At 38.1% G+C, this 27181-nt stretch overlaps 1 protein-coding gene across 1 annotated transcript; it reads left to right on the top strand.

Annotated features, from left to right (window-relative positions):
• The first annotated feature begins 149 nt into the window (after positions 1–149).
• Positions 150–24819, top strand: LOC114357093 (uncharacterized). The gene is made up of 13 exons (XM_028310552.1): positions 150–185; positions 1180–1335; positions 1878–1966; positions 3392–3473; positions 6824–6905; positions 7476–7683; positions 10855–10984; positions 15847–15994; positions 17418–17432; positions 18046–18160; positions 18881–18989; positions 23234–24292; positions 24689–24819. The coding sequence occupies exons 1-13, from the start codon at positions 150–152 to the stop codon at positions 24812–24814; spliced, it is 2355 nt and encodes a 784-aa protein (XP_028166353.1). The 3' UTR covers positions 24815–24819.
• Positions 24820–27181: the final 2362 nt, after the last annotated feature.

The following is a 27181-nucleotide window of genomic DNA, read 5'->3' as shown; positions in this document are numbered from 1 at the left end:
TTGAGAACCACTACCCTTTGTCTAAAAGGGTCTGAGAGGAGAATTCAATTTTGATGTAGTAGTTCATTGTAGAAGTACCTTATAATTTAGTACTCAAACTGTAAATAGGTTACACGATCGTGTCTAAGTTTTGGGTTTGTTCAAGCATAATGTACTTAATGTCTAATGATTTGAGAAGGAGACAAGTATACAGACCATACGTAATACGAGTCCATATATAAATAGAATTTATTGTAATGATTTCAGAACTACTAGAGATCTATATTAATTTGCTTTGAAATAGGTAGGTTTGTTTATCTTGCTAGAAATAAACAATAAAAATATTTATAGTTAGTCCTAGCCGATAGAAACTGGAAATTTTGTAATTAACATCGATATTACTTAACTACAAGATGAAACTGCCGGTTTTCCTTACATATTTCACATTGTAGGTACACACGCCCACACTGTTAACTATCCATTTCCGTTTTTGCTCTCGCTCTAATCAAATGGCGATTCTTTGCAATAGAACGACATGACATGACTTTCAATGGGCAGTTAACACTGTTGGCGATAGTACATAGAGTTTTTTTTTTATCCACAACGAGGAAGCTCTTGGCCTGTATCTCACCTGATGTTAAGTGACGATCAGGCCGAAGGTGGGAGCGAGCTTCACCCGGAATCCTCAACCACGGAGGAACTGGCTATCTTACCTCTAACTGCCGGAACACAACAATCCTGTTATCATTGTGTTATGGCGACAGACTTAGGTAAGATGGTGGTAGCTAGCCAGGCGGACTTAGAATAAGCCCTACCACCAACCAAACCGAACAGAAAAATCTGCCCCCACTGGGAATCGAACCCGGGACCTCTGCGTCTGAAGCAGGTGGTCTTACCACTAGACCACAGAGGCGGTTACACAAAGATAGTCTAGAATCTAGTCCCGTAACTCTCTATATTGTACATCTAGACTCTAAATGTACAAAATAAAGAGTTACGGGACTATTCCCACCTCTTCTTTCCACTGCTGCAACTCCTGTGTAGCCAGGAACTACAGCTTGACTGCCAATAAAAACCCAACCAGTGAAGGTCGAGTTTGTCCGACTTATCGATGCTGAATCGCGACAGAATGATGTTTGTATCGCAGCAAAAAGTCGAAATGTATAAGAGCGCTTATTATTTCCACATTATTTCTTCTAGTTTCCAACGCTGCTGATAGCAGTACTCATACAGCACGCCAGGTGTTCTCTAGTGATGGACAGCATCAGTCAGAAGGGACTTTACCTGTCCGACTACTGTCCGAAGATGAAGTACTGCGCAGAGGGGTCGCATGTAATGTGCATGTATTATAACCCGGTAAGGTACCTAGTTGTGTATTTCCCTTACGTAGCGTAGGGCGTCCACCCGGTGGACTGAAGACCTCATAAAGATAGCAGGAAGGCGCTGGATGCAGGCCGCTACCAACCGCGTAATGTGGAAATCATTGAGGGATGTTCAGCAGTAGACGTCCCGTGGCTGAAATGATGATGATGATGATGATGAAGTAGTGTAAGTTAGTAAATAAACATCTTACACAAGTTAAAAATGATAAGGTTGGCATCACAGGTTGAATCCTAGTCAAATGACATAATACACTTAAAATTGTCAAAAAGCGACTCTCCCATAAAATGTTTGGATTCACCCGCGTAAATTTCAGTCTACCACAGAAGGATAGCCTATGTCATATAAGTTTAATGTAGCTTAGTGTAAGAATTTTCCAGTTTTAGAAAGTTACAGAGTTATTAGGTCCGAGAAACAAACTTAAAAACTTTACCTCTTTAGTCCCTTTGTTCTATTTTTTATTTTTTCTTTTTGTGTCAAATAAAGTTTTTCTTATCTTATCTTATCTTATCTTTAAGCATCGCGCCATGGGCCCCCGATGTAACCGGCCGAAGAACGTGTCAATCACAACAGACTTGGCGGACAAGTTGCTGGAGGTGTCAAATGCGTACGTAAATTATTAACATCTAACGTATTTGTCAAATGCCTTAAAATTCAATTTTAAAAATTCATACCCATCATTAACCTATCTTAATATGTAAAACCCAGTCTCACTTTACCCAGCAGTAATATATTTTACCCAGCAGTGTAAAAAGAGCAAGCATTTAATAAAAAAACCGTGTTCGAAATTTTAGCTACCTATAAGCAAACGATGCAAATAGTAAGGATATGGATTAATAAGAATAAATGGTATTGTTAATACAAAAAAAAAACAGTTTTTACTCTTTTCACATTTTTTATTTTTTGAGAGCTTTTTAAATTATACCTGTGATTGATTCAAATAAATTACTAAAATTCAATTATTATAAGGCTGAACACACAGACAATACTTGTCGAATCATATTTTATCGGAGTACTAGCAGCCCGCCCCGGCTTCGCACACTTGCAATGGAATTTCCCGGCTTTTCTCTTCTATAATGCATGTTAAATACCTATAAACCTTCTTCTTGAGTCACTCGTATCTATTATAAAAACCGCATCAAAATCCGTTGCGTAGTTCTAAAGATCTAAGCATACCAGGGACAGACAGCGGAAAGCGACTTTGTTTTATACTATGTAGTGACGTCAGAGTTTTCTATGGTGACGTACATCAAACAAGCCGTGACGATGAGACCCTGTAAATCCTTATTCCCAATAATCTCGCGTCAAAGACTGTTTTGGCAACCTTACTTATGTTCCAGCTATGGCTCTAAATAATGCCACAGTACAGATGATGTAGTAGATCAATTTGTATTTATTCCACTTGATAGGTAAACACTATACAGATCCTTATATTAAAAAACCTTCGTCTACAATATGCTCTACCTTGGCTTGATGGTAAACATAAATTTTGTTCAGCAAAAATCTTGAGAAACAACTTGAAATATAATTATCTGAGACCGGCAACCCGATCGAGCTATCTGCGCATCTAGCTAAAATGCGATTATCACTCGCACTCACCCGCACCAGTAAATATAAATGAATAAGTTATCTTCATAGAAACGCACCGAGCGCGGTTTGTATGTGAGCGCGCCAATACGTATGCGGCGCGCACGCACACACTGACAAAATTTATCGTGGATTAGCTGGGAGTCAGTCGTGGTTGGGCCGAATTTTGACAGTGTGTGCGTGCTCGCCGCATACGTATTGGCGCGCTCACATACAAACCGTGCTCGGTGCGTTTCTATGAAGATAACCTACTCATTTGTATTTAGTCTGCCCGCACACCTCCCCGCGTTTACCCCGTCAGTACCAGAGCGTCGTTGTGACGTCACGGATGACAAGTGCTCATTTTCCTTGATCGGGTTATACAGAGATACATTACTTTTCCGTCTCAAACTGTGACAAATACCATCGTGTCATTGTTGTTTTGTCAAAATTACTTATGTTGCAGGGTTCGCAGCAAAATAGCCCTCGGCAAGGAGAAGGGGAAAGGGGGGGATCTGCTCCCGAAGGGATACGGGATGTTCAGGCTGGTAAGGATAGTTTTTATTTTGTTTTATGGATAGAGATGGCTTTATTTTCAGACAACAAATCTGATGCTGTTTAAATATGTCGGCATTTTTTACTTCCACACTATAGGTACGCTTAAATGTGTCTGGGCCTGAGGTACGGGAAGGGTGACATTGACATATTATGCACTAAAGTCTCGCCGACGTTTGACAGTCACAAAAACACCCTCCCGTGCCGCTCCTATACCCCAGGCACTTACTAAAGATTCAGTCAAACCAACGCGGCAACGCGATCACACGCGATAAGCAGGCGTGCAGTGATGGCGATCAAACTTAAATGCATTGATCGCCATCGCTGCACGCACGCCGGCCGATCGCGTGTGATCGCCTTGGTTTGGCCGAACCTTTAATTAAGCGCTATACCTAATATTATAAAGAGAAAAAAAACTAAAATAAGTAATATAAAGTTACACGTTATAAAGGAAAGATTTGATTGTTTGGATTGAATAGGCTCTGAAACAACAAAATTGTCTTCTGTTAAGAACTAAAATAACTAATATTATAAGCTTACACGTTATAGAGGAAAGATTTGATTGTTCGTATTGAATAGGCTCTGAAACAACAAAATTGTCTTCTGTTACTATGTACCTATTCATAGTCATAGTAATACGCCCGTATTCACAAACATTACTATGAGGTCTCACAGTGCGCTTGGACGCACAGGGTGTCACGCGAACCAATCAGAGAGCTCTATTCAACGATGTGCGTTCGATTTACTGCTTCACTTCATCATAATGCAAGCATCGTTTGTGAATACGGGCGATAGTCATTTATTCCATAAACAATAACATTATCGTATTTTATGCTGTTGATTTTCCACAAATTACCTTCATTGCCAGTGGCATTATTCTTTGTTTATCCAAACAAAATGGCGTAGTCCTGATTGCCAGAACAATTGAAGCACCTCAACGGAACAAATTGCTGGTGCAGTGTTAAATTGTTCAATTTGTGCATCAGGAATCGTTTCAAGCAAACGCTTTTATTCAGTAATAGTGTTGTGGTACTAATCTATCGATATCAGTGTTCAATGAAACTAAACTAATATGAAAATGTTAATATGATTCAGTTTTGGTAAATTATTTTGACACGTTTAAACGTAAAAATACAAGAAAGGTCGTATAAACGTCATAAAAAATATTAAATTATTTGTAGTACCACTCATGTAAGCTATTTTTTCTGCCTACATACAAATTGCCGCGCCATTGAGTCCCTAAATACAAAACATTTGTCTTCTTTTTTATATTTTCTGAAATTCTAGGAAAGTTCACGAAGAAAAAACAACTTCTGGGAACGAGAAGAAAAGCAGAACGACGAAAGCTAGTGCTGCCATAGACGCGCATTTCCTTTATCAAAACTCTTACTATAGTTTGGTCTGCAAGCACGTAGAATTTTGTCCAATGACCCCAAGCTACTCATCCTTATCGCTCGCGCGTAATTATGTTGCTGTCGCGCTTGCACACTCACTGCGGGCGCCCGTCGCACAGTCGCGACAGCAATTTAGACGTACTACCTATCTCGTAACGAAGTCTCTCTATCGATAAATTATAATACACATCACTACTGCAGTATCAGGACTAAATTATACAATTTTCGCTAGTGGAAACTCCATTTAAGGGAAAATAAATCTTCATTGAGTTGATTCACTGTTTATAGACATGCACAATTTGCACAATGCAGCATTTATTTCTGAAACAAAAGGCAAAATGTAGATTATTATTGAAATAGGTAAAGAGTAAAGATACTGCGGATCGACCGAACTGAAGGCAAATGTTTTTGATAAGACCGATCGTTTGGGGATTTGCCACAGATACGTTCTATGATCAGTAATTAATACAATTACCGGACCGGAAAACGCAGCGTGGGACGTCTACCCACAAGGTGGACCGACGACCTGATAAAGGTAGCCGCTACCAACCGTGCGATGTGGAAGTCATTGGGGGAGGCCTATGTTCAGCAGTGGACGTCCTGTGGCTGAAATGATGACGATGAATTAATACAAAAAGTGTAGAGCACGACTATGTTATTCACACATGATGCAAGCTGAACTTTGACCTGACCGCAGACCGCAGAACGCATGTGTGGCAAATGCCTTTACACCCAGAGTGAGCACCATCAATTTGTCTGGTAAGTGGTCTAGATATCCTAAATCCATAAAAAGGAATTAAGGGCTTAAAATTCCAGATGGTCTTTATGACTGCCTGTATTCGATATCCATGAGGGTAGAAGGTTTTATTATAATTTAAATAACACACATAACTTTTAAATAAGTACCTATCTTCCCGCGACCTTTACCAGATCGTCTGTCCACCTAGTAAGAGACCTACCTACGCTACGTCTTCCAGCCCGTGGTCGCCACTTGAGAACTTTTCTTCCCCAATGGCCATCGTCTCTACGAGCTATGTGTCCCGCCTACTGCCACTTGATTTTAGCAATTCTACGAGCTATGTCGGTCACTTTGGTTCTCCTGAGGATCTCCTCATTTCTGATTCGATCACGCAGGGAAACGCCGAGCATAGCCCGCTCCATCGCCCTTTGACCTTGAGCCTTCTTATGGGGCTCATATTAAGCGACCACGTTTCAGATCCACGATCTGGTAAAGGTCGCGGAAAAACCTGGATGCGGGCAGCGAGGACCGTCCATTATGGAAAGCCTTTGTTTGGAGAGGCTTTTGTCCAGCAGTGGACGTCATTTGGCTGAAACGAACGAAGTAGCTATGTAAATGTATAATGCGATGTTTACTAAGTCCCGTTGGCACCCTTTAGGTAAGGAACCGCAAAAAGTATCTATCTTCCTACTATCTTTCGATCTCCAAAATTATTTGATGATTTCCCTTTTCGCTTTGTACCTATTTGCGGCTGGCGGAAATTACCTAAGACTGAAAAAGGTTTTATTGGGAGACCTTTTTAAGACGATTCCGTTACAGTCGGAAGGGTTCAGGATAAAAGTGATATTTTTGTACGAAAATCATTTACTTATTCGAAATCTGATACCTTCTTATTCATGTTTATTCTGCGGAATCTTGTGGAATTGTCCAAGATTTACTATGTACTGGACATATTTTATAAGCAAATTACTTATTTTTGCTGCTCTTCGCGTCAACAGTTTTTAGATTAAAGTTCATAATGTAAGTTTAGTTGTGTGACCACTCCTACATTTCTCGTGAATGTCGTAAAATATAAAAGTAAGGGATAAAATTATGCGAATATAAGGCTGACTTTCAACAACCCATAGGTCATCCCATAGATCAGGCGTGGGTAGTGGTACGTAGATCCTCAATTCTCCTGTGATAAATTTAATGATTTTATTACTACCAGAAATGGGACAACGAGCTGGCAACGTTTGCTCAAGTTCTGGCCAACCAGTGCGTCCTAAGACATGACATGTGCAGAGCCACAAGTGAGCATAGCTACAGACATTAATTTATGACACAATACCTACCCAAAGATAAAAAAGTTCATGTTTTTGAAAAGAGTTTTGAGCATTTTTTTTGGAGTAAGAAACTTCCATTTTCACCTATAAAGCACTATTCTATTGATGCATTGCCTGATGTCAAAAATTGAGTTAATAAAAATTTTTAAAGACTCGTTAATAGAATAAAACTAAAAATACCTATCTGGAACCAAATCACCGTGAATATGCTATTAATATTTTTTAATCTCATCACCTAGTCATATGCGGTTTGCAGACCAAAAGTTAACTCACTTGCAAAATTTAAAGCACATAAATAAATGGGCTTAAACTAAGATGCTATTTCTAGTCAATCCTCTTTTGCTTCCACCTTCAACCTGATCATTACTTTCTAATTAGATGAGAAGCCTAGAACTTCAAGAAAGTGGCCAACCCCACTGTCAGCTTTACGCTACTCAGTGCTATCCTTAACGGGACTATTCACCTCTGCAACTCCTGCGTGGCTCTTGGTCTGCAACCCTTTTAAGTTCAAAAACAATTTTAGTGGTCTCCTTCCAGAAAGATTCGCAGACCCCGGCCAAACAGCCGGCTTAGTCCGGTTCACGTACCCCGAATGGTTCCCGGTGTCCAAGGCCGGGCACTTCACCAAGCCAGGGTTGACGGCGTCCAAGCTAGCGTACGCCATCACCCAGACCCTCAAGTCTTGGTACGGCCAGAAGGATGCGGTCACACCAGGCATGATCACGAGCTACCCTGATTGGGCTGAGTGAGTATTTTTTTTTATTTTAAACACAAAACAAGTTCTTTAATATCAAATCAATCTAAGAGCGTTTACGCGAAGCGGGGCGTTTCAAGGGGCATCATTGGAAATGATTCGCGCGCGGCGTTTTTTAATAGTTTTCAAATGTTTATAGCAAAACAATAACAATGAATTATATATCGTTTCAAAGTAAATATTTTAAAGAAGATGTTATTTTATTAGATTAAGCTATTTTTATGTTGAATTAAAGAAGAATAATGGTGTAAAAATCACTTTGATTTTTGGGTATTTCACGTTCTTTGTATTTGTGATTTCTTATTGTAAAATGCTTAAATCTAAGAATTTTCTCAACTAACTATTTGCCTAAGGACCTATGATATAGGATATAAATGTTTGTTATATCGTTTTCACAGTATTTTTATAAAAATTTCAGCTTGTAAACTGACGCTAAGGTGGAAATTTGAAAACCTATGTGGACTTATCTTGATAGAATTCTTAAATACTATACTAATCGAAATATTTTCTCAACTAACTATTTAGACGACGAAATTGTCTAATTATTTATGCCTATAATATATTTGTAATGTAACTGGTTAATGATTGTAACGGGTTGAAAAAGTACTGTTTTTGCGCCAAACGGCGTAAACGCTCTTAATCTACGTGAGTAAAATTAAAAAATTATAGGTTTAGCGCTAAAGTCAGTCAGTGCTTGAGGTATAGGAGCGGTACGGGATGTGTTTTTGTGACGGTCAAACGTCAGCGAGACTTCAGATTTGCATGCCCTGCCCTGTAACGTCATATGTATTGACATACATTTATAACAGGGAGGGGTGGCATTGGTCACCCCTCCCGTTCCGCTACCATACCTTAGGCACTGACTGATTTAAGCTAAACTACTTAATCTATACTTATAATAAATCTGTAGAGAGGTCAATTCTGTACATGAAATATATTTTCAAAATAACTATCAGGGGGTGATTAGTGATTAGTGAGCCAAAAATGCAATCAGTAAAATTTTTGTCTGTCTGTCTGTCTGTCTGTCTGTATGTTCCTTATAGAATCAAAAACTACTCGACGGATTTTAACGAAACTTGGTACAATTATTCTTCATACTCCTGGGCAGGTTATAGTATACATAGGAATTCCCACGGGAACGGGAATTAGCGGGAAAATCCTTTTGTATGAAAAATCTAAACCGCTTAAGTTAGACGCTTGAAATTTGGCATGCAGGTACCTTACTAAACTTAAAGCTTAGTTACACTAGGATATTGCAAAATTCCCACGGGATCGGGAGTTAGCGGGAAAAAACATTTGTATGAAAAAATCTAAACCGTGTAAGATAGATGAAGGGGGTAAAACGGGATCCACGCGTACGAAGTCGCGGACGGCCGCTAGTTTAATAATAAAATTAAATACCAGTAATTACGTTGTTGTGTCTTAAGTGAACCTCGATGTACTATTTATCCCATTTTGAGAAAAGTCTATCTCATTAGACTTTTTACTCCATAAATGGGATATCCAAAACCAATCATTTCAAAACTCTTTCGCTACTAAAATAAATAATTTGAATAAGTTAGCCCCATAATAAGAAAACTCTCTCAATAAATATCCAAACAAAATGTTACCTATTTCCTCGAACTATAAAATAAAGGCATTTTTTCTTCGAGATTGCTTTGAAACTTTCTCCCTGCTTTAGATTGGCTCGAGGATAGTTAGCTTTTTCAATTCAAGAATGAATTTCTCGAGAACCAATGGATTGGAGCTTATGAATTTCATTTCAATGGGCTACGTTATTATACGGGAAGAAATTTTTTTTTTATTATTTACAAGACATACGCCTGTATTTACAAACGATGCTTGCTTAAGTGAAGCAGCAAATCGAACGCACAGCGTTGAATAGAGATCTGTGATTGGTTCGTGTGTGACTCTGTGCGTCCACGCGCACTGTGAGACCTCATAGTAATGTTTGTGAATACGGGCGTGTATCGATTTTCAATTATTTACGAGACAATCTGAATGATGATGATGTTTTTCCGAAAAGAAAGGGACTAGTACCTGCCTCCGACTTTCATCATCATCATCGTTTCAGCCACAGGACGTCCACTGCTGAACAAATGGCTTCACATGATTTCCAAATTGACCGGTTGGTAGCGGCCTGCAGCGCCATCTCCTTTATGACATTGTCTGTCCACAGTGTCCACCTTCGCTTCGTTTTCTTGTACGTGGCCACTGGCCTCCGACTTTACCGATCTTATTTTACATAATAAGTAACTATTGCAAATTGAAGTTTCAATCACACCAACGCGTGCAGATCGCTATGACAGTTCACGCGACCTGTCATTTCCCTATGATCGCGCCGGTGCTGATGGCGATCTGCGCGCCTTGGTATGGTTGAAGCATAATTTAAGGGTGCGCCAAAGTTCACCTAAATTTTCAACTCCGAAAATTGGAAGTCCGAAAATGTTCTTCCTAAAATTTTTCATCCTAACAATCACAATTCCTAACTACTCTGTCTCTAATGTTCATAACTCCGAATCATTCAACTTCATAATGTCATTAGCAATAAACATCTATTATACTTTTATTTGTTCTCCTAGATTTTCTCAACATAACCATATTTTACACTATTATTCAAAGTCATATCTTTTTTGTTTAGATTTCTTTCTTTGACGATATATTAAAGTTCAAGTTTGTTGGCATTAGCACGTATACTTGAGTCCCGCTCCAGTCATTCAGTCAAGTTCCAGAAACGAATCGGTCCTATTCATAATTATTGGTTTAGGTTAGGTTAGAACTGTGGCCTTACGTTTCATTCGCGAAGAACGTACTTCTGTACGTAGTATTTATTATTATTCTATGGTATGAGTGAAAATATAATGGTAATGTTTAGGGATAAAAGTGTTATGATAAAAAACAGTAGGAGTTTAAATATATTTACATAAATGATATTATTAATAACAATTTTCGGAAACATGAGTGTTATGAATATCGCCGGTAGCACTACAAATAGTATGAATGAAAACTTTAGGATGAAAAATTTTAGGAAAAGTGATCATTCGGATTTAAAATCGGAATTAATTTCGGGTAAACAACTTTAGGTGAGCCAATATGGACCCATAATTTAAACATGTCATCTTAAGAAGTTGTAATGAGTATCCAACTATACATTTGTTTCAGGAACCCAAACAACCAAGGCGGTCGACTGTACCTGGAGATGATCTACGGTCCAGCCACGCACATGGGCTGCGGAATATCAGCCTATACGGAGTACGCGTACTACGACAATAATGCTGCTCTTAACTATAATGTGAGTAACTTAACTATAGATCTATAGTCTGGTCTGTGAGCACGTAGATTTTTGTCCAATGACCCCAAGCTACCCATCCTTATCGCTCGCGCGTAATTATATTGCTGTCGCGACTGTGCGACGGGCGCCCGCAGTGAGTGTGCGAGCGCGAAAGCAACCTAATTACGCGCGAGCTATAAGGATGGGTAGCTTGGGGTCATTGGACAAAAATCTACGTGCTCACAGACCGGGCTTTAGCGTTTAACTGAGACAGTGCTTGAGGTGTGGGAGCGGCACGGGAGAGGTGATTTTGACATAAAATATTATGACGTGACAGAGCATACGTAATCTGGAGTCTCGCTGACATACTTCCGTCAGACACAGCATATAATATTAAGGGTTTTTGTTAGTGTCCCCACGCTACTTAGTGATATAATCCTTAACATTAACGGGACTATTCCCACCGGTGTAAGTCCTGTGTAGCCAGGATCTACAGCTTGACCGCCAATAAAAAACCAACCAGGGAACGTCAAGTTTGTCCCGTGGGAAAGTTAAACTGCCATTGGACCCGCAACGAAATTAATCAGAAGAACATAGGAGTTCGAAGTTAAGATTCGACTTCCCTCCAAGAAATACTCGTAGTTATATCAGTAGAAGTTTATTTTACATGAAAGCTCCCTAATTGGTACAGACTATTTCACATGAAGCTAAACACTGGCTTATGTTACTTGTAATAGGTGCCATTTTTCAGCAAAAATGTACAACCTTATGTGCTGTTTACTCTACAAAATCAGGTGATTTAATTTGCGATTTGTAGGTGAAATTACGTACGGTTTGCTTCGTAGAATCACGAACACAAGTCGCTCCTTTCACCTTTATTGGGTCAAGGTGCGGGAAACTCGAGGAAAACGTGACAAGATGTTAGAGAAAGGGGAGGTTATTCCGAAAAACTTTATCCAAAGATTCGAATATTACCATCCCTGTCACGCAAATCGAGATGTCTGAAGAGTGTGTGTGACAAATAGATCCGAAACTACGTAAACAGCGTTTCAGAATAGCCCTGAAGTTTACAAGTTATAACGAGGGAAATGGATATGTTTTCTTCTATGGGTTTGTTACAACACAAGGACATAACCCTAGTGTCAGACATAAGCCGCCATACGCCCGTATTCACAAACATTACTATGAGGTCTCACAGTGCGCGTGGACGCACAGGGTGACACACGAACCAATCACAGAGCTCTATTCAACGCTGTGCGTTCGATTTGCTGCTTCACTCAAGCAAGCGTGGTTTGTGAATACGGGCTAAAGACATTTTCTATCCATAATAGTGAAGATCTTGGCCTATATTTCGCCTAATGGAAGGTGATGATCAAACCGAAGGTGGAAGCTTCGAATCTTCAACCACAGAGGAACTGGCTATCTTACCTCCTACTGCCGAAACACAACAATGCTCATAAAAATGTGTTGCTATGGCGAGATACTTCGCTAAAATGGTGGCAGCTAGCCGGGTGGACTACCAGCTCTACCAAAATCCAACCGACTAGATTTTTTTTCCCACGCTGGGAATTAAACCCGGGAGCTCTGGGTTGGTCTTACCAATACTTGACCACAAAAAGTGGATGTAGAATGTAACATTTTCGTATATGTTACAGGAAATGTATGAATTCTAGGAATTGTATACTATTCCTAGGAAATGTATACAATTCCGAAGCTATTTAGGAAATGTATAAAATATTGCTTCAGATATTGTTTAATACGCACATATCCTAGGACATGTATACTTTTCCTAGGATTTTTATAGAATTCCAATATTGTATTAGGAAATGTATAAAACTAAGCGGCACAAGCGCAGTCGTGTGATCGGGTGCCCCTCAGTACGCCTAAAATTTCATTTAGCCAAACCACATTGGCCGATAGGTACTTTTAACTCACAACTATTATTGTTTAGCCTGAAAGTTGTTTTCACACTATTATACTTTGGCTGAAAAAAATATTTGCCTATTGGCATACCTTTCTTTCGTCATCACGCATATTACGCTGAACTATTGGAAAACCCTAATTTTAACATCTCTTTTATTTAACTATTATTGGCATGAAGGTTTTAGTACTCCTGTAACTGGATAACAAAGTCTCGGTTAGGTTAGGTTAGACTTGCGACCTTACACATACACAGCGGCCGCGGCGCGATAGCGCCATTTAAGTTTCGGAGAAAAAAAAGAAATCTTAATTACATTTCCGATTGCTGTTTAGGAAATGTGTAAATTTCCTAGGAAATGTGTCTAATATAATTTACATCACACATTTCCGGGTGATTTTAGGACTTATACACAAATCCTAGAAATTGTATACAATGACGGATTTCATACATTTCCTGTAACATATACATATAATCATGTTTATTCAAGCCGGTTGGATTTCAGCACAATAAATGTGGAAAAATTTGATCTAGATGATTATGATTTATATGACTTTGTACTCGCAAAAATGTATTTTTTATCTGTTGTTGGGCACCCATAATAAAGCTGTAAATTTTTAAAAGATGATAATATTTATTTATTCATAGACACAGTAGTACATAATACATAGCCTTAAATGTACTTATTACATACTATTATTTATCCTCACCCTTTGTGCTGTAAGCTTTACGACGTACACTGCTGCACTTAATTACAACAAACGTATTCCATTTTGGACTCTACTCTCCTACAACAAAGTTCATAATGGAATGACAGTTGGAATTTTAAAGGCAATACTTCACAGTGAGCTATTAGTAGTTTTCAGCGAACTTTATTAGCTCTTGTACAATGTAGAGACATCGTTTGATTTTGAGTTTTGTGTCTTCGGAATAGAATTGATAGTTCAGTGAGAGATATTGTTTTGTTTAATGTCTTACTCTGCTATTTATTTGCCCAGTTTTAATCTTTATAGCAACTGAAATTACTGAAGAGCACCAATGAATATAAAACCACGTTTACATCTTTCTACTTAGGATTTCCTAAAAGGATTGAGATTAAAAATTTTATTGAGAATTACTTGAACTTTTCAGTTACTGCAAAAACTGTTATATTTTCTCAAATTATTAAATAAATAAATATATATAATTGGACATTTTACACTACGCTTCTAGTCCCAAACTAAGCAATGCTTGTACTATGAGCACTAGACAATGGATATAAACATACTTAAACACTTTTTTTTTTGTAAATACATGCATATTATACACAGTAACACCCAGACCCATCACAGAAATTAAAATTCATCATTTCAATTTCTGCCCGGCCGGGAATCGTACCCCAGACCTCTTAGCATAGTAGTCCGTTCTGAACCACTACACCAAACGGCCGACATTAAGGTTATTAGGGTCATAGAAAGTTGTTTTGAAGGATAATTTGTACAACACTACAAATTACTAATAGTCCCATTAACGCCTCGTGCTAAGTTAATAAGCACAAGCTTTTTTTAGTAACACTAGTTTAGACAATAGTGCTAGACTATTGTTGTGATGGGGTTCGAACTAAAATTCGCTGCCTGCTGCAGTCTTTCCCGAACACTATAATCCGGGCATTTTCAAGGCGAGAGTGAATAGGCACTTACAGGGCAGATATGTACCATCCTAGACTGCATCACACTTAACATCAGGTGAGATTGCAGTCAAATGCCTGCTTTTTTCTACATAAAAAAGTCAGTATATTGTACTTAAAACTTTCTTTCCTCCATAGCATAGTCTTTGCTTTGTATACAGCAAAGGCTTTACAAGACAACGTGGCATGAGATTTGCATGTGTTCAACACAAAGAGCATTTCCCTGTTGAATTTATTTATGGTATGCTCTTCCCATTGTTGTGTGGAAAAGCTTCTTAGCTTTAAACTCCCGACCTTGATGAAATAGCAGATGAATGGGGCAGATGTATGAGGTCATTATTTAAGTTTGAGCCAACTGCCAAAGCACACGATGCGTTGCGGTGGCGGTGCGACGCCGGAGCGGTGTCGCTGCGTCGTCTTAGGCCTAGTCCAGGAAGGCGAATTCGCCGCGAATCCTATTATGAAAATTCGCGCGTAATTCAATTGCGAATTCGCCCTCCTGGACACGGCCTTACATAGTAATATCTGTGGCGGGCACACGAGCGATGCGGGCGTGTCGCGTAATATGGCGAAATTTTTGCGATACGGCGCCGCAACGCATCTTGTGCTTTGGCTCTTACTTTTATACAATACTTCTAAGCTTCTAAACAAATATGTCACATTATTAATTACCTAAAATTACTTCAAACTACATAAACAAATTCCACATGTAAAATGTTGTCATTACAAAACCTTATAACTGTAAAATCTGATCTCAGGTAGAGCCAATCTTTGCATGCCCTAACTTATTTTTAATTAACTTATTTTTAATCGGTGCCTTTAAACTTCAAAAACTCTACACCTTTGTCAAAATATAGTGGCTTAGCCATTATTCATTACTACAAGAACTATTGTAAATAGGAAAGTAATGATCAGTCAGTAAATGTTTCACCTTAATTACCCCCATGTAACGATTCCGAAACCTCTGTGCCACATATTTTGACTAAGGTGTAGATAGAGTTTGTTTACTTAGAGCGTGTAGAGTTGAATCTTGGCTCTGCATATAAATCTGACAGCTTTTTACAGTACCAACATACATTATACTGTGCTTTTTTAAGTGTAGATCAAACAAAAAGGATTGATTCTACTGCTCAAATGCAACAATTTTCCCCAAGAGAAGGAAGATCTTAAAAAAAATACTTACCTATCCATACAAACTATCAACACTAATCAGCCAATTTACTATAATAATATTATGACGTCAATATTTTAGATGAATTTTTTTTCTGAAGTTATACTACATAATTTTTTTCTTTTCAGTCGATCCAAGTGATCTGCAACTACTCGTCGCGCCCCCGCAAAGGGGGCTCCGTGTACCAAACTGCCCCCCCTACGGAGGTGGGGTTCACAGTCCGCTGTGGCTGCCCCATCGGCATGGACGAAGATCCAGACTGTCTCTGCATTAAGAGCCAGAGGAACGCTATTACTGGTATGATGTTACTTATTCTGAGTTGTGCCACCCAACTTCAACCGTAACTATAACGATAACACGAGTTTGACAGATTTTTGACGTTTGTTAAAGTTAAAGTAAGATGGAGCAACCCGGCTGGGTTTATGGCCAATTTAAGGCTTTAAATCTTTGTTGTGTCACCTGTCATCCACTTTGCACTGGAGGGAAGTCGAACCTAACTTCGAACTCCTCCTATGTTCTTCTGGTTAATTTCGCTGCGGGTCCAATGACAGTTTTACTTTTCCTCTCGGTTGGGTTTTTATTGGCGGTCAAGCTGTAGATCCTGGCTACACAGGAGTGGCAACGGTGGAAACCAGAAGTGGGAATAGTCCCGTGTTGATATCATATGACATTTACTATCAAACAAGAGTGAGCGTTCCGACAGAGTAGAACGTTACAGAATACTCTTCACGTGGACGTTGTAAGAGGCTAATAAGGGAAAATTATGGGAACATCTGGTTTCCCCACCCTGTCTGACCATCGAGGGGAGTGTAGGCTGAATAATAATTTGACTCTGATAAATTGGAAATAGTAAAATTTTGGCTCTACTCGTATTTGTAGACACATCATCTTTTGATTGTTACCTGTTGTCTATGCCTTAATAAATAAATAAATACAAAACTAATAATCACAAGAAATTCTATAGTTGAAGTAACGTAACACAATTTGGTGATAGGTATTATCATCAAGAAGCGATCTGTTTCAGGCAACATTTTATTGAGATGAGATTTTATAAGATAGTATCAACTTAAAATAACCTGGCAACACACATGTATTACTAAACTAATATCCACTATCCAGAAAGGCGCCTAAGACTTGATAACAAAGACTACCCGGTTTCTATTAACCGGGTGTAGATTAGCGGTGAATCCGGGTCAGGGCTGTCATATATCCGGATCTGCGTTTCAATGTGGAATTCATTTAAAGATAAACCAGGGATTTATCTGCTTGTATACGTGTGTATCCGGGAAGATTAAAAAAAATAATACTTTATTCAATGCGAATTATCTTTAAAAAAATGTTGCTAAATGTTTTTTTAATGTGCCATGAGACTATGGGTATACTAGCTTTCGCTCGCGGCTTCACCCGCGTGAAATTCAGTTTGTCACAGATCGTCATAAATATAGCCTTTATGTTATTATGTTATTCTGAGTTATAAACAATAATAATGCAAAGTTTCATCAAAATCCGTTCCGTAGTTTTTGCGTGAAAGAGTAACAAACATCCACACAAACTTTCGCATTTCTAATATTAGTAAGATATAATTTTCATTAAACATAATGCTTACCTACACAATAGCTTGCTATACGGTTATTTGGTATTTTTTCCGATTTTGCAAAAAAAAACCGGGGCTTTTGCTGTCACATCTGGTGATTGGTAGACAGCCCTCGTCCGGGTGTCCGGGTGTCCGGATCAGTTATCGGACAGAGGCTCGGACGGGCATTAAGCTGTAATCCTATCGGAAGACCCGGTTTTCGGATGAGGAATTTTAATTTGTTTTCGGTATTTTGAGGTATTAATTGGGATGATTGACTGATTTACGATGATAATAAACTTGAATAATATACGAGTATGGAATAAAGGAACATTATAATAAGCACTCACATACCTACACAGCTTTATAGAGATAAACTTACCAATACTTTCTAATAAAATATTTATTGGTAGGTGGTTCCTTGTAGCCAGGCCTTCAAGACTATTCTCAACTCTCGTTCCCATCGCTGCAACTCCTGTGTAGCCAGGATCTACAGCTTGACCGTCAATGAAAACTCAACCAGTGAAGGTCAAGTTTGTTCCGGGGGAAAGTTAAACTGTCATTGATCCCACAACGAAATTAATCTTCTACTCGGTGGACCGACGATCTAGTGAATATTGCTCGAAGCACCTACATGACGTGGGCAGCGTAGGACCATTTTGGAAATCTTTAGAGGAGGCCTTTATCCAGCAGTGGGCAACACTAGATTGAACCGAACGATGATGATGATGATGAACGTTGTTTAAACCCACAGATCCCCCAGCTGGGCGTTCTTGTTCAGAAACCGGTCACTGTAAGCCGGCAGTTGTTCTTCTACCGATATTCACCGTGGAGAACGCGCCACCTGAGAAACTTATTGCCAGATCTGGGTAAATATTAACCTGTTTAAACACTTACTGATAAAGTCCCTGATAGACTTATTACGAGGTATTACAAAACAACGTTATTAGTTATTTATTTCTTCTTCTTCTTTCCGTGCCTCTTCCCATTATTTGAGGTTGGCCCTCCTCGTTCTCATGCGCCAGATCGCTCGATCCTGGGTTGCCTCTTCGTTCAGCTGGGCCCGTTTCAAATCCTTTGATATAGTGGACCTCCATGTAGCAAGCGGTCGTCCTCTGCCTCTCTTGCTGTCTGGTAGTGCGAGAGCTTTCTTGACGACATGATCTTCATCTCGTCTCATGACGTGTCCGTACCATCTCATGCGGGATTCTTTGATCTTGTCAGTGATGGGGGCGACCTTGTAGCTTCCTCTGATATGTTCGTTGCGCACTTTATCGAGTCTCGTTTCGACGGCCGCCCACCTCAGCATCTTCATCTCACAGGTATGGAGTTTTTGTTCATGTGATTAATGGATCGCCCAACATTCGGCACCGTACACCATAGCTGGTCTTACAGCGGTCTTGTATACCTTTCCTTTAGTTATTTATTTATTTATTTAAAATCTATATTGCACACAACATAAAAATACGAGGTACAAAAGGCGAAATACTTAGTTACTTTACAGATTTCTGAACTATCTATCTTGTTTTTATTTATTTTTTTTCTAGCAGTGTGTTTTTTAATTGTGTACTTCACTTAATCTTTTACAGGTATGAAATGTTACCATTCGATAAAAAGGAATCTGAACCGGAGATAGCAGATTTGTATGGACCTGCTGATAACGTCTCAGTTATACATCCAATGGAAAATGTACAGCAGGTAATATTAAGTTACTCTTAGAAACCACTGTAGTACGGTGTTTCCAAAATCTACAGATAGACAGCTAACTACGCACCACGCTGGAATGCGAATCCCTCCTCAACCTCCCTATGTTCGCCCCGTCCATACCAGAACGTCGATGTGACGTCACGTCCGCTAGGTGTAGTAAGTATTTTTACGAGAAACTTTCTAATAAATTAATTAATCGTTTTTATTTGTTTTCTAGACCAATATACATAGTGTGCTGAGTAACATAATAGGTGAGGGTTACTCCAAAAACGATCATCCAACGTAAGTCCTGAATTTTTAATATTTACACAAAAAATCCATTAAGTTTGCCAAGCCAAATAGTCTAAATAAATATTCGACTTTTTAAGATCTCTGGTGGCGAACTCCCATGTTATGGAAACCCAGCTACCGGTATCTGAAAAAAAATCTGTAAGATTGGGATATAACCGTATTACTAAGGTATGTTTGATTTTATCAGTACAGTATGGAATAGTTAAAACAATGTAATACCATACACACTAATGAAGTGAATAATATGGTATTTTAGACCGTACTAAATAAGAGTAAGAGAGCGCATAATATTAACCACATTATGACGCGCGTTTCGAATCGCGCGATTGTGAGATGCTAGATGTTTGTACATGCGGCAACAGCATTCTGAAAACGGTGGCTGACAGATACACATCACCTATATGGAGATGTTGGATGCGGAGTGTGATTATGTGAGAAGACACTTCTGGCATAGTCACACTTGGCGGGTTTCAAAATACCTACACTTATTAGAAAACCAAACACTTTACTAACATTACTTTTAAGATTATAAATTGTATCCTACTAACTACTATGAACTGTAAAATTGTTTGAAATAAACGTCATTATCATACATTCTGTCCATTTTCATTAGGCAAAACCTCAGATCATAGAAGGGAATAGATGTGAAACGGGGGCGTGGCGCGTGTCTCCGCGATATGCCCAGAAACGAACATCGGCCGCGTAGCTAGGTTAGTCGCGATTCAGTCGTACTAAGGAAATGTTCTCCGATATTTTGGATAATGCGTCGTTACGTGCAATAAAATAAGTGAAACGAAGAACTACAGGAACAATGGAGTCATTGACTACATGTAAGTATTACAAATCCATTGGTATTTTGCTTATAAATAAAAAAAACTAAACATTTTTACGAACGAATTCAGTGCCGTAACAGTTACTGCGATATCGAAATCAGTGGTGATAAAAATTCTAACACACTTGTACATTGACCATTTAGTTAGCAACCACTTTATGTCATGGTCAACTACCGCGCAATGTATTTAATTTCTTCCGATATCCACTGTCGTGTGAAAATACACAGTACGGCCGCATGTGCCGGTCGTAACATAGTGCCGTGCTCGTGTTCTAATGCGGTTTCCTATTATCGATAAATAGAAGTAAATTATAATTTTCTATTTTGTAATTTTAAATAAAAAAATGATGTGTTACTTGCGATTATAAGATTTTACAAAAAAAAAATAACAGTAGAAGTAATTAGTAACTGTCAACTATGTAATTACTATAAGAGCTAGTTGAAAGCCTAATATAGGCATTATTTTTGATAAACATATGCGGTACGCAGATCGCCATAATTAAAAAGTAAATGCGTGATAGTAGTTAATAATAACGTATAATAATAAAAAGGTTTTCATACATAAGCATTTTGTGAAACCAGTTTCGAGCCTTGCCCCTAGCGATTTAAAGTATCGATATCTTGTCGACTCCATTTTATCTTTGTTCTCTCACTAGCGTTTTCTATGTGTGCGTCACGTCACGCGGCCATTGATTGGCCATAAGGCATGCCTTCTGGCCAATCACAGCACTTTTAAGCCGGTTGCACATGTTGTCGTAGACTCTCAGTCGCTTTGTTTTTACACAGTTGAATGTGTGTGTGGGAGCTGTGGTGGGGGAAATGTGGGGACACTGGTTCTCGTTGTAGTTACGCGCGACTTCATATCTATTCTCTTTCTATGATCTGAGGGCAAAACGCACGACTGCATGCATAGGAAAAACGCGCGACTGCATGTAGCCAGAACGTATGAACCTCAAGAGTCTAGACAATCGCGTCATTCGAAATGTGCAAGTAAAAACGCGTCATATAGACCATCTCTCACTTTAAATTACAATAAATCAAACTGAATTGAACAAAACTGTTGCACTTTAAAACAAAAGACGGTTCAAGAAACAACAATTTATCACCCTACAAATAGATTAGCCTGGAGCTCGGTGATCCACTTGGAATCGATTCCAATAAAGAGTTTATCCGATACTTGAAAGTTTATCCTTCCAATTACAGTTTATTTTGTTAAATTATCGCTACAGGGTCTTTGCAGTTAGTGTCCATCCTTAGAATAATTGCTTGCAGTAACTGTCGTGATAATTATCGAGGAATAAATGACTCTATCAATCGATCAACGAGGAAAGCATTAGGGGAGGCCTATGTTAAGCAGTGGACGTCCTATGGCTGACATGATGATGATGATGATGATGATGATGAATGACTCTATGACCATGCATTTTTCTGCTAAATAAATAAAATTAAAAAATATGAGAGAAGCTTTTGGGATGTGTATAAGCGCCCTGGAAAGGAACTAACTCCCGTATTTACTAAAATATTAATATGCTTGTTTAAGTAAAGCAGCAAATCGAACGCACAACGTTGAATAGAGCTCTATGATTTCGTGTGTCACCCTGTGCGTCCACGCGCACTGTGAGACCTCANATTACTTTGGTACGTCACTTTGTATTAGAAATTACACCTATCACTTACAAATACACTACAAATTAAAAACAAAAACAAGAAATAAATTATAAATGTTTGATTAGGCTGGAATACTTCACATTCATTATAATATTATCGCCAAAATGTTGCCGACTCCACGCCCGGCGCGTCAAAATGTGTCGCGCGAGCGCGAACGCGCTGCCCCCGTGTATACTCGTGCGCCATCGGGCTCCGACTAACGGTTAGTCGCGTTTTTCGATCTTGGGCACTATTGGGTGAAAGAGAGAGAAACACTCTATTTTTTCGTGTAAATTTGAAATTTGTACAATGTTTACTTACGAAACTGTGATCTTTTAATTTTGCGTCCTACCGGAAGTACTTTAAGTCCTGCTGGCAGGACTCCGGGCGATCTATCATTAAACCCCCCTCTCCCCGCCGGCTCAAGGGCTAAGGGCGGGGACTTTTGCTATGTTCACCTCCTAACTAGTCTAAATAAAGTCCTGAAGTCAGAAATTGTGTTCTACAGTTTTCCATCTATAATGCTTTATTGACTGGACTACATAGTAATATTTGTGAATACGGGCGTTAATCTTTGTTATTTAGTCCATCCATCTTTTATTTTAGGCACCAGATAGCGTGATTAGCAATCTTGTCAACGAGGTCAGGCGTAATGTGGATTTCCCAGTGTAAGAACCCTTAAATAAAGCCTTTATGAACTAAATACTTACAGAAAAATATCTTCTCTAATATGCAATTTTTTGAATACTTACAAGCTCTTACTTCAGTTAATATAAGATGACTCTCTACTCTCTACTCAACTTACCTAAATAAGGCCCGAATCGACCAAACTTTTATCCTAGAATAACTTATGATATAACTGGCACATTGACAGTTTCTGTATGGGAAATATGTCAAAATGTCGAATAGCTAACGATTTGTTCTGAGATTAATATTTATTTACTCTTCATTGGTCGAATCCACCCTTAAAAGTGTATCTTGCATTGACAACATTTGCTTACCTTAAAAAATTTTGTTTTAACCTTGATCTGTTTGAAATTACCCGAAAATTAATTTCGTTTTTCTTAATTTTAGCTCCACACCTCATAGCAGGCCAATAATGCACGATGTGCAAAAACGACTCTTTGGGAAACATTTATCACCTTTGAGGTACCACAACGCAAAATCCGTTCGTCCTACATTCAATCACATTCTACCTAGAGTAAGTAAAATACAAAAAGTGTAATCGAAAACAGGTTCAAAAAGATAATAATTATAATTATAGATCGCGCAGCAAGAGTTGAGGCATTAACACGAGCAAAGATTTGTACCTATCTGTATACGCTTATTATATGGCACAGACGTCTTGTATATTCTGAGTAGTTTGAGTTGTGAATTTAAATATTAAATCAGTGTGAATAAGTCTTTGCCTCAACTTTCGTCGCGCGACCTAGAACTGTATGTGTACCTTATTTTTTGATTGCAGAAAAAAAGTGTATTTTCAAAAGTAGCAACGTTTGCTCTGCCCAAAACAGAAGAATCTGTAATCAAACAAGATGTCGCACCACGAAAAGACTTCTCCGATGTCAAAAATCTTGCACAAGACTATTTAAGTTTCAAGAAAGTTTTAAAAGGAAACTCTAAGAGGAGTTCAAGTTACCATCCATTTGAACATTACGGAGAAACTTCTATCCTTAAAACAACTACGGAAAGATTCCTTCATTCAGCTGAAGAAAAAGTAATTAACTTCAACTACTACTTAAGAAACTATTCGCAACCTAATAGAAAATCAGACAAGATGTTTTCCGATATTGAGAGCAACTTTCCTAGAGAAACACCCAATGATAAACTTATGACTCTATTAGATACTTTGGAACAAGAAGTGAAACATATAGAGCTTGATAGAAGTAAGAAAGAAATATTTGACGCTAAAATCCGGAGGATCTATGGGACAATCGTCGGTAAGACTGGAGAAATGTCATACAAAAGTGATAGAGAATCCGATTTCACTGATACAGAACAAACTGACAAACATTCTGATTCAGAAGGTAAAATTAATAAATTTAAACACCACGATGAAGTTGAAGAATTAGTCAAAAATGTCGAAAATATACACGATAAGTATAGCGACTTTGATAACGAAATACGACCGATATCTAGAAGCCAAAACTCCCTTTATGTTGATAAAGTTAATAGTTTAGATCATAGAAATGTCAAAAAAGCTAAGGAAGGCTATGAATCGGACATGAAATACCCTTTTAGTGAAACTGAAAATTTAAAATCAAGAATAGATAAAAGTAGATACAGCGATGGAAATCCAATAAAAAGTAGAATAAGTACATTTAACGATATTGATAAGGAAGTACTGAGAACTAGGAATGTTTACTCTGATAATGAAATTAAGAAGACAAAATATCCAGAGAAGAGAAAGTTCCGTGAAAACGGTGATCTTTTAGGTGTTGATAGAAGAAGGTTTTATCAAAGTAAACTGGAGAACTTAGAGAGAAAACTTCATAATACTAGAAGTTTCAAACATCACAAAGACGTAAGTAAGCGAATTTGATCCATTTTGTATTCAGCTAATATAATTAAGCTATATTATAGGTACTTAGTTGTACTAGCTGCCTTATTGCAACAAAGTATGTAGGTATTAAAGTAAATGATTACCTTGATAAATTGAAAAGGTGAGTTTTCAAAAGACAGAGGAATTATAAAACATTTATGTTAGAGTCAATTTTTTGAAGTCAAAATTTTGAGCACATAAACAGTTTCAAAGTAAATATTTTAGTACTATAATTTATCCAGAACAAGGCAGGTATTTGACCGTAATCGCACCTGATGTAAGTGAGATGCTGTCTAAGATGGTACTCTGTACCCTGCCCTGTAAGAGCTTATTCACCCTCGCCTTGAAATGCTGACGAATATTAAACTTTTTCTTCAGAACAACAACCGCCAAATCCGTCCAGTGCTGCCAACAGCGCGAGAAGAACAACCACTGCGACCGAGCAAGAACCAACTGGATCCTTTCTACATGCCTGACAGAGCTAGATTTTTACATGGATTTTAGTAAAATACAACCCGTTTGTTAGATGCATTTTCCAATATTTTTATTTTCTTGTATAAAAAATTCGCCTTTTTTCTCTGTATTTCTTTTTAAAGCACGCAAAATTTTGTAATCGTTCATTTTACTTGGGGAAAACTTCTTATTCGTTTGTTGTGACCTTGTTTGCAATTTTATATAGAATCTTTTTCGGAATCGGAAATGTTTTTATACAAGAAAATAAAAATATTGGAAAATGCATGTAACAAATCGCCATATAGCGTCGATGTGACGTCATGGCTGCCAGGTTCGTACCTAGTTAATTTGACTGAGTTGTAGTTCTTTGTATGACTTTGAAAGACTACCATAAGTCATGTTGTTGTGTCAACAAAATTGTTGCAGCAGTTTTAATTAATACGTTTTCACTCTTTAACCGCTGATTAAAATGAAATAGTGTGGTATTTTCGTAATTTGAAGTACTTACTGCTATCTAGCGAGGAAATGCAGCCAGCATCCTCGCCTCTTTGCCTCGCGGACACACTTTTATTTTTGAGTAATAAATAAGTTTATGTTTTATGTTTATAGTTAAGTTTGCGTTAGTTGTAAAAATATCTGTAGTAAATAAAGATTTTTACATTAGGAGTAAGTATATAGTTAGTAAATATTACATTTGTGAAGAAGTCTTCGAATTTAATATAGTGGGTATTACTGCGTAAGAAATGTATTTTAAATCCCTAGTCTAATAACACCAATAACAAACAGGTCACATTGTACATACTCATAGTACATAATAAAGTCACATGTATACCTAATAAAAAAACAGTTGTAATTCATGAAACAATGTTATTTTTATAACTTAGGTATTATTTAGTCACATAGGTACGAAATTAGACAATAAAACATTATGTAAATACTTAATGGCTTTTTATTTATCTTTGCCTTCATTCAACGTGAAAAACATAAAGTAGGTAATGATAATAGACAAATAAGAGTAAAAAATACCTAATGTAAATAGGTAAGTGATTTATTATTTATCCTTACCTTCATTTCAACGTCCAATAAAGTTGGCTTGAGCTTTATTAAATAACAAACAAATAAAAAGCTCTGAAAGGTGAGTCCTCTCAACAATTCCTTTGCATTTTTAAAGCTAAATAAAGCTTTATAAAAGCACAGTTTGATTTATAATAGACTTGTCGTGAAACAGGATAAGTTTTTGAACTCAAAGTTTCTGCCCCGATAGTTTCTTAATAAATAAAATGGAGATCATTCATAAAAATTGGGTTTCTAGAAAGATTAGGTATAATATTGTTAACCTCGAGTGTTTTGGATATTCTTGCAATAACAAATTCAAAGAGCTAAGAATGCTTTTACGAGTATACGTCTTATTTTAAATTTGAATATAATATAATAATACGCTAAAAATGGTTCGGGCGTTATTGTAGAGCACAAAGAAAGCTACAAAAAGTGTCCTACAAAAATTTTCGAATCTCATCGGATAGCCGAGTTATTGCCGAAAAACAAATTTTAAGCGTTTTCCAAGATGGCGGCGAAAGCTCCTAGGAAAGCTTGGTCGACAATCTCAAGTTAAGCTTTTCTAGGTATCCCCTACAACATATTAAAAAATTAGAAGCGCAAATTCATTTTCTTTTATTTGCCTTTTTTTCGGACGAAATGACTGGACTATAATGTTTCTGAAAGTACCTAAGTAAAACCTTGTATCAATATTGTTATATTCTTTCTTCCTACTTTTTTTCATAAATAAGGTCATTTATAATACATTAAATTCAGATATTTAATGCCCTTATAGGCAGTAGATCCAAAATTATTTCATTTTCAATAATTCATGAATTTTTCTGACATAGGTGACTTAGTTTCTTCCGCCACTTCTTCTCAACACCAGCCCATATTGTCCCGGGGCAGGGCAAGTTATTTGGGACGTGTACAAGCGCCCTGGATAGGGCCTAAGTACTGAATAAAAAAACTTTGCCTTCCATCATATCCAAAAGAAATAATTTGATACAAGTAATGTATTTTGACGTGGCCTCTCACTATAGGCCTTATACAGAAGCTCAAAGTTGCACAGCGTGCTATGGAGAGGGCTATGCTCGGTGTTTCTTTACGAGACCGAATCAGAAATGAGGAAATCCGTAAACGAACTAAAGTCGCTGACATAGCCCGATGGATTAGCAAGCTGAAGTGGCAACGGGCAGGGCACATAGTAAGAACTGACGGCCGATGGGGCAGCAAGGTTCTGGAGTGGAGGCCGCGTACCGGAAAACGCAGGTGGACCGACTACATAATAAAGGTAGCAGGAAGGCGCTGAACGCAGACCGCTACCAACCGGGCAACATGGAAAGCATCAGCAGTGGACGTCCTATGGCTGAGATGATGATG

Source organism: Ostrinia furnacalis, unplaced genomic scaffold (genome assembly GCF_004193835.3).
Source record: "Ostrinia furnacalis isolate ACB-3 unplaced genomic scaffold, ASM419383v2 OfSCF3022, whole genome shotgun sequence".
Classification (NCBI taxonomy): Eukaryota; Metazoa; Arthropoda; class Insecta; order Lepidoptera; family Crambidae; genus Ostrinia; species Ostrinia furnacalis.
This window is presented reverse-complemented; position numbering and strand designations above follow the sequence as displayed.

Coding starts and splice junctions, on each gene's coding strand:
- LOC114357093 (XM_028310552.1), top strand. CDS start 150: ATGTACTTAATGTCTAATGATTTGAGAAGGAGACAA. Junction 6,906..7,475: donor TGACATGTGCAGAGCCACAA/GTGAGCATAGCT, acceptor GTCTCCTTCCAG/AAAGATTCGCAGACCCCGGC. Junction 18,990..23,233: donor CAATGGAAAATGTACAGCAG/GTAATATTAAGT, acceptor TTTTGATTGCAG/AAAAAAAGTGTATTTTCAAA.